We start from the raw sequence: 12,761 nt of genomic DNA on the forward strand, positions 1-12,761 counted from the left end.
GCTGTCTGTAGGAGCGATCCATATTCGTGAATGGGGTGGTGTACCTAATAAACTGGTTGGTGAGTGTAGGTCAGAGCTGAGTTTCCTACAACGCTGTCTTTCTTGGCATGAAAACATGATTTAAAATGATTTAAGTTCAGTATATCCACATAAACATAAGGTTTGTTTGTGAGAAAGTTGGTGTTGTTTGAGAATTGTGATTAATATTACAGAGCAGAAATTTGAATTGCAGAGCAATCCCTCAAAATCACATTTTTCAAAGGTGTCCTTGAAGTTTACTGTTAAAATGCGTGAAAACAGTTTGCTAGTAAGAATACTGACTTGCCACCATTAATCTTAAACTTTGATACTGATCTGTCATCTTGAACCAATTAAATGTGTCTGCGTAAAACTTCAGAGTAAATATTTGGCTACTATAACACATTTCATTGTGCTGTCAGACCACTCCGCTGAAACACAAATAATGTTAAGGACCTTCTCTGATTGTCTATACACACACACAATACGACAATGTCATGACAGTAGTACTAATACAATTTCCTTATACTAAAATGTATACACTAACAGAGTATTTGCACAATTCACAATATAAAGGAAAATAGTAATGCTTCTGTTTTATTCAATTGCATCTACTAAGTACAGATGTTGTCACTAACATGACGTTTTGTACTATTAGGTATTACTACACCGTCGGAGCTAGAAACATAAGCACTTCGCTGCACCTGCGATAACATCAGCAAAATATGTGTATGGAACCAATAAAATTCGATTTGACATCAAGAAAAAAAGGTTTGACACACCGTATCAGGCAGCGGTGCATATCAGCTGCTGCTAGAAGCGTGAAACAGTGACGGCTGTTTCCAAACATTCCTTGCATCTTTTTTTTTTCTGCACTATATTATATTGCCGGGTCTAGTTACAGAGTCCATAGAGACAAAAAATACATCACCCTTCAGAGAAACCGGTTCCATCAATTACATATCTGTGGGCATAGCTTTGAATGGAATGAAGAGGCATCCATTCACATATTCTGGAAAGAGGTTCGTAGAAATCTGTACGCCCAAAGCATGTAAACTCACATTTCCTTGAATAACTTGAGGATAACCAGCCACCCATGGTTCTACACTTAATCCTATTTGAGTTGCAATGCCTGAACATATTAAATGCATTGTTTAATTCATTTTCATGAACTGTGAAAAATAGTGTGACAAGTGATTGATTGGCAAACCTTAGTCAAACAGTGTCATGTGTTAAGGATGAACCATGCCCTCCTGTGGCCATAGCAAAGCTGTACATATATGCAATGGTGAAAAGCATGACTTTAGATCGCTTTCAAATTCTTTTTATTTTCAATTCTAATTTTAGCTTGCACAATCTTAACATTGTATCAATTTGTGTCCGTTTCTGAAGCAAAGCGCTCCTGATTCTAATTGCTTTTGGTTTATTGTAAAAGAGTAATTTATGACTATACAAGATATGTACTCGTTGAACATTAGCACAAAGCAGAGGTAAGGTCGGCGTTTCAGCAGATAAAATGAGCATAGTCTGTGAGAATGGAAAGAAATATTCCACCCAATCTCACAGCGTAGGCTTGAGTATGCCGGGACATTCTGAAATACAGATGGTATGATTTTCAATACCGTTTGCTATGCCACTGCATAAAAGTTAACCATCTATGATGTGCCAAATAAATGATCATCTCAGGGCTCCAGCTATGCAGCTAGATCAAGCTTCTTGGTTACAGCAAAGACAATCAATCCCTAATGGATCAATATCCCTGCTATCTAATATTTATTTTGTACTACAGCAAACCGTGAGTAGCCTTATGAGATGGTTATCTGTCCTTGCAATTCGTTTATGTTCGCTTGCGCTTATTAGCATTTAACTAGCATCCGCTATGGGAATTCACTAGTAATTTGTTATCATTTGTTGGGACCAACACACACACATATATATATATATATATATACACTCTTTACATTTGAAAATAAATAGCGCCCCTTGTGCACACTGACGGTAATCCCGTATACCCCGGTATGGTACAGGAACGGTATGAAGGTATGAAAATCTGGATACCGCCCAACCCCAGTGGAAAGTTGAATGTGAAAACTTGATTAAGTCCAGGAGGAAGGCAGACAAGTTGTGTTGTTTTCAAGGCTGAGGAGTGAGGCTGTGGTCATGGTTTACTAGGCGACCGAGGAGTGAACGCTCCAGAGGTCTCCAGCATGGTCTTTCGACGCGCCGTCTCCTTGGCGACATTGTGATTGAGCCGTCGCAGCCGTTCCTAGAGAGGGAGAAAGAGTGAGTGAAATTCAAGTGAGCATTGAATGTTGAAAGTCAGAAGTTTGAAATAATATACCACCTGAGCAGTAGCGACTCGTCATTCATGGCCTGAGCCGTAGATAAAATAAAATAAAACATGTTTTGGACTTGCATGTTATTTTGGCATTAATACGTGTCACATATCAATTTGCAAAGAATGTAAAAATAATAATATATAATTTAGTTAATAAAGCCGCATACAAACATGGTCTCTTTTTTTTTCTTGAGTAAGGCAGCTCCAAAATGCAGGTGTTTCAGCCTAGCTCAGTGCTTTCTGTGGTGGTGGGGCAAGCCAGCAGAAAATATGGAGCATTGCGCTGTGATTGGCTCAGTGTTCTGTCACTCATGGGGACACTGCGTCACTGCCAAGTCTAAGAGTAGACCTCGAAAATTCTAGCCCTTTGGGTGCTGCCATAAAGTTACATTAGAAGTGCCCATTCAAGAAGGCTCAAGGTCATTGGCCACAGATAAAATGACGTCAAGTCACATATCTACAGTAGCTTTGATTGGACTGTCAAAATCATACTTCCAAAATCTTAGCTAGCAGTCATCATGAATCAAGTCGACAATCTACTGGCAAATCCTTGTCATATGAAGAGAAATAATGAAGAGAAATTATAGATAAAACATATCGCTGCTCATCGGCCATTGGACATAAACATTACACAAGTTGGAAATCGCAAATTAAAAAATGTGTGGTTTGGAAGGAATCAGTGACAGTGACTGTATGGTCCCAAATTTGGGATTAAGGGGCTCTTTTCCAAGTTTAAAATGATTAACATTCAACATTGTCCATACACTGTCAATGAAGCATGATTTGTTCCGCGCTCAAAACAACTGTTAACTCGGAACTGCGGAAATATTGACTTCAGTGAGTTCAAAACAACTGGGAAGTCGGGAATAAATGAGCTCTGACTGGAAAAATACGTTTTGAACTGTCACCCAACTAGGAATTGTAAATCAGGCCTCTTTCTAGAGCTACGACCTGAAGATCAATGACAACATCATGATTCAACCTTGTTTTCCCCCCCCTGAGTTCCCAGTTGTTTTGAAAGCACCATAAATCCATAGAATGCCCGACTTTGATGATAACATTTGCGCATGAAGAACCACCCACCACCTTCCTGTTCAAGTGAGCACAGCACAACAAGGTGAGTCCAAAAATGTATTGTACGCTGCTGCATGAATTATCTAATATGCCAGGGAGATATGTATACTGTAGCTAAGAAAGTAATACTAAGTGTATGTTGTGTAGTAAGATGTTAGTAGCACATGTGCCTCACCCTAATTATTTGGTCTATTTACCCCTCTTAACTTTGCCTACTGTTCTGAATTGGTGGTACGCATGTAGCCAGCCTATAACCTGTTTTAGAGAAATGTAATCATTGAATATTGTAAGAGCTTTCATTGTCTGCTTATATGCCCCCTTTATTTATCCTACGGTTCTGACTTGGTGTACAGTGAGAACACTGTAAGAACGGCCCATGTTCTGAATTCTGTCGCTGTACATTTCAAAAGTGCTAAAACAATTGTTATATTGACTACATCCGTCCTAGCTAGCTCATTGTCTTAATCAAAATTACGGATTGCCTTTAATCTGCTTGTCGTCCCCTAATGCCATAGTTTGTACATCTCAATTGTCATTAGAAACCACATTTGTTAAAGCAAGTCAGCCATATCAGTTATGTAAATGAGACTGAATTAACTGTTTTGCTGCCAGATAAGTCTCCACTGAAAGCCAGGAGTAGCAGTGGTAATGTGTTGGAACTGCTGTTGGGACATCTTTATGTAGGTTTGTTGGCACCGTTTGTCACCATTATAGATCAATTAATGTATTGTTTAGTGGCTTTGCTGGCATGCATCCCAAGATTTACATGATAAAATGGCCACTGCACCCGAGTAGCTAGCAGAGCTGCATAAATGCAAAATGCACAGACAAGGCAGAATTGCCATGCCCATTGGAATTGAACAAATACACATTTCATCCACATATTTAATGTATAGATGGACACATGGGATGAACACTAAAACAATGAATTGGACACAGTGACACATAAAAAGAGTGTTAGGTAAAATGACAGGAGTAAAAGAAGGCCCACAAAACAGCACAGGCAAATAAGAAAGAAAGCATCCAAGCTCTTGCTTTGAGCCACTGACCTGAGCATTCTGTAGTATGTTGTTGACCAGCACCACCCTGCGTCTCGCATTCAGCAGCTTTTTCACATAGGGGTCCAGGTCTAGCACCACCTTCTGGTGCTCATTTATCCTGCACAGCTCTAAAAATGAAGGGATGAGTTGAGGATGACTGACAGGGTGGTTTGGCTAACCATAAAGAAAATTGATAAAAGACAGCAGCCATTTTGGTAAGGTATTCAGGTCTCATTCATGCCTTCAACTGTAGGATTGATTCTGTATATAATTTAAACAACTTTTTTTTATGATCTCATGAAAATCACAGGTTCTGAATAAAGGATATACTTCTTTCAATTTAATTACCCCCAGGCAGCACATGAGCTTGTAGAAGCCTTACACAAGCGTCAAAATCTGTGGTTGTACTGGTCACATCACAGCAGCGTCTGCCTGTCTCACACACTGGTTTTCATGGGCTTGGCTAAGGGCTTTCTTTCACAGGGTCAAGTGCATTAACCTGGCACCACTCCACTTCCCTTTTCCCCCGGGAAGGCATAATAAGCATGTAAAAGTAAATCATTTTACCTGTGGCTAGATTGTCTATGTGTTCTCGTAGTTCCACCTGGCTTTCTCTATAACAAGAAAACACAATAGCATTATTCATAGAGAAAAATAGTAAAGTAACAATCATTGCTACTACAACAGACAAAGAGTGGTTACAGCAGACTCCATTGACATCTGTAGCATAGGCCTACTTGGGCTACAGCAAGTAACAAAGTAATGAGGAAAGGAGACATCCAGAATGTCCCTCCCTAAAAACACGCCTCTTCAATACAAGTGACTTTTCGTAGCAGGTTAGGAGAGCATTTTCTCTAACCCTAACCCTTTTCCTAACCTAATTCTCCTAACCTGCTACGTAAGATCTCTTAACTTGCTATGAAAAAGTTGTAGCTGATCCACCAACACAGAGAATAGTGAGGCACTGGACACAGGAGGCAGACTCAATAATGCAGGACTGTTTTTGAGTATACTGATTGGAATATGTATAAAGATTAATCACCCAAGACTCATCATCAATGTTAAGGAATATACATTTGCAGTCACAGGCTTCATTAGGAAATGTGTTGATTATGTTGTATGCACAACTACAATCCGGACATACCCCAACCAAAATCCCTGAATGAACGGAGATATCCGTACTAGAGGTCGACCGATTATGATTTTTCAACGCCGATTCCGATTATTGGAGGACAAAAAAGCCGATACCGATTAATCGGCTGATTTTTAAAATGTATTTGTAATAATGACAATTACAACAATACTGAATGAACATTTTAACTTAATATAATACATCAATAAAATCAATTTAGCCTCAAATAAATAATGAAACGTGTTCAATTTGGTTTAAATAATGCAAAAACAAAGTGTTGGAGAAGAAAGTAAAAGTGCAATATGTGCCATGTAAGAAAGCTAACGTTTAAGTTACTTGCTCAGAACATGAGAACATATGAAAGCTGGTGGTTCCTTTTAACATGAGTCTTCAATATTCCCAGGTAAGAAGTTTTAGGTTGCAGTTATAGGATTTATAGGACTATTTCTCTCTATACCATTTGTATTTCATATACAGTGCCTTGCGAAAGTATTCGCCCCCCTTGAACTTTGAGACCGTTTGCCACATTTCAGGCTTCAAACATAAAGATATAAAACTGTATTTTTTTGTGAAGAATCAACAACAAGTGGGACACAATCATGAAGTGGAACAACATTTATTGGATATTTCAAACTTTTTTAACAAATCAAAAACTGAAAAATTGGGCGTGCAAAATTATTCAGCCCCCTTAAGTTAATACTTTGTAGCGCCACCTTTTGCTGCGATTACAGCTGTAAGTCGCTTGGGGTGTCTCTATCAGTTTTGCACATCGAGAGACTGAAATTTTTTCCCATTCCTCCTTGCAAAACAGCTCGAGCTCAGTGAGGTTGGATGGAGAGCATTTGTGAACAGCAGTTTTCAGTTCTTTCCACAGATTCTCGATTGGATTCAGGTCTGGACTTTGACTTGGCCATTCTAACACCTGGATATGTTTATTTTTTAACCATTCCATTGTAGATTTTGCTTCATGTTTTGGATCATTGTCTTGTTGGAAGACAAATCTCCGTCCCAGTCTCAGGTCTTTTGCAGACTCCATCAGGTTTTCTTCCAGAATGGTCCTGTATTTGGCTCCATCCATCTTCCCATCAATTTTTACAGTTTTATATCTTTATGTTTGAAGCCTGAAATGTGGCAAAAGGTCGCAAAGTTCAAGGGGGCCGAATACTTTCGCAAGGCACTGTACCTTTGATTATTGGATGTTCTTATAGGCACTTTAGTATTGCCAGTGTAACAGTATAGCTTCCGTCCCTCTCCTCGCTCCTCCCTGGGCTCGAACCAGGAACACAACGACAACAGCCACCCTCGAAGCAGCGTTACCCATGCAGAGGGGAACAACTACTCCAAGTCTCAGAGCGAGTGACGTTTGAAACCCTATTAGCGCGCACCCCGCTAACTAGCTAGCCATTTCACATCAAATCGTTACACCAGCCTAATATCGGGAGTTGATAGGCTTGAAGTCATAAACAGCAGAGCTGCTGGCAAAACGCACAAAAGTGCTGTTTGAATGAATGCTTACGAGCCTGCTGCTGCCTACCACCGCTCAGTCAGACTGCTCTATCAAATCATAGACTTAATTATAACATAATAACACACAGAAATACGAGCCTTAGGTCATTAATATGGTCGAATCCGGAAACTATCATCTCGAAAACAAGACATTTATTCTTTCAGTGAAATACGGAACCATTCCGTATTTTATCTAACGGGTGGCATCCATCAGTCTAAATATTCCTGTTACATTGCACAACCTTCAATGTTATGTCATAATTACGTAAAATTCTGGCAAATTAGTTCGCAATGAGCCAGGCGGCCCAAACTGTTGCATATGCCCACCCTGACTCTGCGTGCAATGAACGCAAGAGAAGTAATACAATTTCAACAGGTTAATATTGCCTGCTAACCTGGATTTCTTGTAGCTAAATATGCAGGTTTAAAAATATACTTCTGCGTATTGATTTTAAGAAAGGCATTGATGTTTATGGTTAGGTACACGTTGGAGCAACGATAGTCCTTTTTCGCGAATGCGCACTGCAACGCAGGACACGCTAGATAAACTAGTAATATCATCAACCATGTGTAGTTATAACTAGTGATTATGATTGATTAAGTTTAATGCTAGCTAGCAACTTACCTTGGCTTCTTATTGAATTAGCGTAACAGGTGGGCTCCTCGTGAGGCAGGAGGTTAGAGCATTGGACTAGTTAACCGTAAGGTTGCAAGATTGAATCCCTGAGCTGACAATGTAAAAATCTGTCGTTCTGCCCCTGAACAAGGCAGTTAACCCACCGTTCCTAGGCCGTCATTGAAAATAAGAATGTGTTCTTAACTGACTTGCCTAGTTAAATAAAGATTAAACAAAGGTGTAAAAATTATTATTATTATTAAAAAAATATTAAATCGGCGTCCAAAATTACCAATTTCCGATTGTTATGAAAACTTGAAATCGGCCCTAATTAAATTGGCCATTCCGATTAATCGGTTGACCTCTAATCCATACCATGCTGAGAGCTCGTACTGCAGCATTCAATGCCAGCAGAACGAACCCCAATGACTCGATGGCGTACAACACACACAGGGCAAGCAGGTACGAGCTCCACAAATCCATTAGGGACGCAAAAAGACAACACAGACTCAAACTTGAATTTATGTCAGACAACTCAGACTCATGTGGGAAGGATTTTAGACCATTACGGACTAGAAAGGCAAATCCAGCTGTGTAGTGCCCACCTAAGCCTCCCTCCCAGACGAGCTTAACACATTCTATACTCGCTTTGAGGCAGACAATAGCCATTCAGGAAGACTCTCACTGCTTCGGAGGACCAGGTGCTTTTGCTCTCCGAGAAAACTCTGAAGAGTGAAAACTCACAAAGCCGCCGGTCCAGATGGCATCCCTGGCCGCTTCTTCAGAGTGTGTGCTGAAAAGCTGTCTTCTCAGACATCTTCAACCTCTTCCTCTCCCAGGTTGTATTCCCCACCTGCTTCAAGGAGACCACCATCATCCCAGTGTCCAAGAAAAACAAGGCGACATGACTATCGCCCTGTCGCACTCACCCCGGTCATCATGAAGTGCTTCAAGGTGCTGATCATGGCCAGCAGGCCACACACGCTGGACCCACTCCAATTTGCCTACCGCTCCAACAGATCCACGGAAGATGCCATTTCCATCGCTATTCACACAGCTGTAACACATCTGGACAAGAGGAACACCTATGTGAGAATGCTGTTCAGTGACTACAGTTCAGCATTCAACACTATTGTTCCCTCCAAGCTCGACACAAAGCTCAGAGCCCTGGATCTGGACACCACCCTCTGCAACTGGGCCCTGGACTTCCTGACGGGCAGACCACAGGCTGTGAGGATTGGTAACAACACCTCCTCCATACTGACTCTTAAAGTCAGCCTATAGGGAGGAGGTAAGTGAACTGGCATTCTGGTGCCAGGACAACAACCTCTCCCTCAACGTCAGCAAAACAAAGGATTTCATTGTTGACTTCAGGAAGCAGAAGAGGGAACATGCCCCAATCCACAAGAACGGGACTGCAGTACAGAGAGTCAGCAGTTTTAAGTTCTTCTGCTTCCACATCACCGAGGACTTGACATGGACCAACAACACCACCACTCTTGTCAAGAGGGCGTCTCTACTTCCTAAGGCGGCTAAAGAAATTCAGCATGCCATCCCGGGATTCTCTCCAAATACTACCAATGCACCCTCGAGAGCGTCCTGACCGGTTGTATCATGGCCTGGTACAGGAATTGCTCCGTCCACGACCGCAAAGCCCTCCAGCAGGGGGTGAAGACGGCCCAGTACATCACTGGGATCATGCTCCCACCCATCCAGGACATTTACTCAAAACTGTGCCTGAGGAAGGCCTGCAGCATCGTTAAGGACCCCACACACCCCAGCTACGAGCTGTTCACTCCCATACCATCAGGTGGACGGTGTCGGAAGGTCTGATACCAAAAGGCTCAGAGACAGTTCCTATCTACAAGCAATTAGACTGCTGAACACTTAAACTGGACTGACCACCTGCTCTGATTCTCTGCACCTTAGCACACATGCACTCTATCACGCACACATGCACTCTATCACGCACACACAACACAAATGTTACAACCAGACTCTTATTATAATTGCTAAATACTGTACAATTTAGACACTTGTACCCAAATATTGGAATATAAATGGTGCCTTCCTTTATTATACATATGCTCAAATATTTTTCTATTCTACTGAGCCATTTCCTTTATGTTTGCATTCTTATATTTTATAATTTCTTATTGTTGTTGCATTTCGAGAAGGAACCTGCAAGTAATTGGAATTGTAACCCCCTTTAAAGACTGGATGTAATTTATTGTGTGGCAATAGTCATGTCTGCGTTCTGGAACTGCCTGCGTCCCCGTACAGAACTGTCCATGTAAGGTGCTGCATGAAGTAGATTGGGCGGGTACGCGGGAGTTGGACTGAGGTGATCTTGGGGAACAACGACGCATTTCGCTAGAGTCTTGAGACACCGAAGTTCATTGTTCAATTAGCTTTTTGTTTAATAGTCAGGGGCGGTATGAGTGTAGCCAGTTCCTTTTCACTCACTATTCTTGTTTAATTTTGTGGTTCACCGGATTGGTCATCATCCTCGAGGGACAGTCGAACGACATGCTGGCTAGCCAAGCTAGTCGGTACAGCTACCTAAGCAGCTACCTACTCTACCAGCAGGATCCTATTGATCCTACCACTACATCATCACCGGCTTCCTGCAGTTGTTGTGCAAGTTCTCTCTCGGCACCAATGGAGCTCCCTAGTTGATTTTTCACCTGTTAAATCCTGTGGAGGGCCTGGTCCTCTCATTGACGGATGCCGGTTACCTACTCTGTCCGGTTCCCCTCTCTTCACTGGATGGGTGGTAACTTGAATGTTTAACCCCTCTGTGTCCAAGGACAAGGGCCAAACTTATTAATATTATTTTCAGGGCGCCCCAAGGTTTTTATTGTTTGTAAAAAATAAAAATACAAGTTTTTTAACTTTACCATCTACCGGCTTTTAGGTATATATTCTGGTACTAGTTTCAAACTAGCTTCAGCATACTAGGGTTCTAGGTTTGGAAAGTAACTTTAGCTACAGTATATTTTCCCCCGGGTTTCAGCTGTTTACAGGGTTTGATCCATATTTGTTATAGCCCATGTGGCTCACTAGAGTATGGCACTTGCAATGCCAGGGTTGTGAGTTCAACTCCCACGGGGGACCAGTAGAAAAATGTATGCACTCCCTACTGTAAGTCGCTCTGAATAAGAGTGTCTGCTAAATGACTAAGATGTAAATATATATATTTGTAAAATTGCAATACTGTTGATTTATGAATCTTATTCAAATAATTTTCTCATTTTGAGGTTTTAATATTCTACCAGTTTACAATTTCTCTCAGGGTTTTATTAGGTCCAGTATTATTCTGTGTTCCTCCGTGGCTCATTGTTCTTTGTGATAATTGCTGTCTTTATTTTTTTTACATTCTAATTTATTGTTGACCATTATCTTTAGTTTGAATCAATTCTACTATCGTGGAGGAAAAAGGTTGTGTTTGTCACTGTGTGGGTGTATCATGTAGTTTCCTAATAAGCTAATTATAACCTTTCACGTCTTATTGCTTATTAGGTGGAGGCACAGCATTATTCTATACATGGTACATATACAGTCTCATGGTTTATCTTACCCCTGTATCATTCATGGGCATACTGACTCATGGTAATACACAGTGTCCTGTAGACCTACAGGGATTTACTTTATTTTTTACTATTTTCTACATTGTAGAATAATAACAAAGACATCAATAATATGAAATAACTCATATGGAATCATGTATGTTCTATTTCATAGTTTGGATCTCTTCACTATTACAATGTAGAAAATAAAATAAAAACTCTGGAATGAGCAGGTGTTTCCAAATATATATATATATATATATATATATATATATATATATATATATATATATATATGCCCACCCTGATATAACCCAGGTATTCTCTCTCTATCAGTACGTGCTTAGTTAAAGTCATAACAAAGCTGCCTGAAGAAAGAGGGGTCACATAAGCATTTTGTTGGCTGGTGTATACCATGTGTATCCCGTACATACAACTAATAAAACTTGAAACTATATCGAAGCGGCATGTTTTTAGTGAATCTCTGTCCCTGATAACTAACGCCTCATTCACGTGCTAGTCGGAACTAGGAAATGTTCTACTAGCTAACGGTAGAGAAATAATAATGCCGTCTTTTTGTAGGCATGAACTCCGCCATGGTGTGTTGGACAATGCCTATGGGGAAAATGAATGGCGTTTTTGGATAAACGCCAAAAAATAAGGTCTGTGCTAAAACGGCTTAGGAGATCTTATACGTTTTTGTTCTATGATCATCTTCAACAGCTAACGCCACCTTTTTGAGAATTTGTAATAAAAAAAGCACATTAAGCACACAAAGGCTTAATCGTTCATAAAGGTCATGCTGACTTAACTGACTGTTAACTCAAAGAACAAAATGCATTTATTCCAAAAACCCTATTATTTCCCCATTATTTTTTCCATAGGGATGGTTGAGCGAACCAGAGGTAACTCATTCTAGGTTTAAGGACTACAAGCTAGCAAGCTCTATAACTACAACCAGTTAGCAAGTCAGTTTCCTAGTTCCGACTAGGGACGAGGAAGGACTGCATCGCTGGACTGTCATGTCTTATTTCTGCGTTCAAAACAACTGGGAACACTGGCCTCTTTCTAGAACACGGACTTTTAAACCTAAAGATCATCCACGTCAAGATTTGACCATGTTTTGTTGGTGTTCCCAGTTGTCTTGAAAGCATCATATTTGATAGCAAGCTAGCTAGCTGTTAATGGAGCGGTATCTAGCAGGCACATTTGAAGTCGAAGCACATATCTTGCTACTAGCTACCCACCTCACTGAGTGTACATGAAGATCAAGCTGCTGGACAGCTGGTTTTAAGAGGTCAAGCAGTCCTTCTGCAATTGCATCTTTCCCGGACGGTGTCTCCACCACAGCTAGAGCGGCAGCCATTTCTCCTCCAGAAACAGTGACAACAACAAACGTAAACCCCTCCAGGAAGTAACTATGTGACGTAGCTATAAAGCATCTCCATTTTCCGCCAGTTAGCACCAT

The 12,761-nt window shown here is 40.8% G+C and overlaps 1 protein-coding gene across 1 annotated transcript; it reads right to left on the minus strand.

Moving 5' to 3' along the window:
- Window positions 1-1,326: 1,326 nt before the first annotated feature.
- LOC139392305 (SNARE-associated protein Snapin-like) lies at window positions 1,327-12,761 on the minus strand. Its single transcript, XM_071140203.1, has 4 exons — window positions 12,541-12,761; window positions 5,038-5,084; window positions 4,480-4,598; window positions 1,327-2,284 (listed from the first exon to the last, which is right to left on the minus strand). The coding sequence occupies exons 1-4, from the start codon at window positions 12,759-12,761 to the stop codon at window positions 2,177-2,179; spliced, it is 495 nt and encodes a 164-aa protein (XP_070996304.1). The 3' UTR covers window positions 1,327-2,176.

Source organism: Oncorhynchus clarkii, chromosome 32, assembly GCF_045791955.1.
Source record: "Oncorhynchus clarkii lewisi isolate Uvic-CL-2024 chromosome 32, UVic_Ocla_1.0, whole genome shotgun sequence".
NCBI classification, from domain to species: domain Eukaryota; kingdom Metazoa; phylum Chordata; class Actinopteri; order Salmoniformes; family Salmonidae; genus Oncorhynchus; species Oncorhynchus clarkii.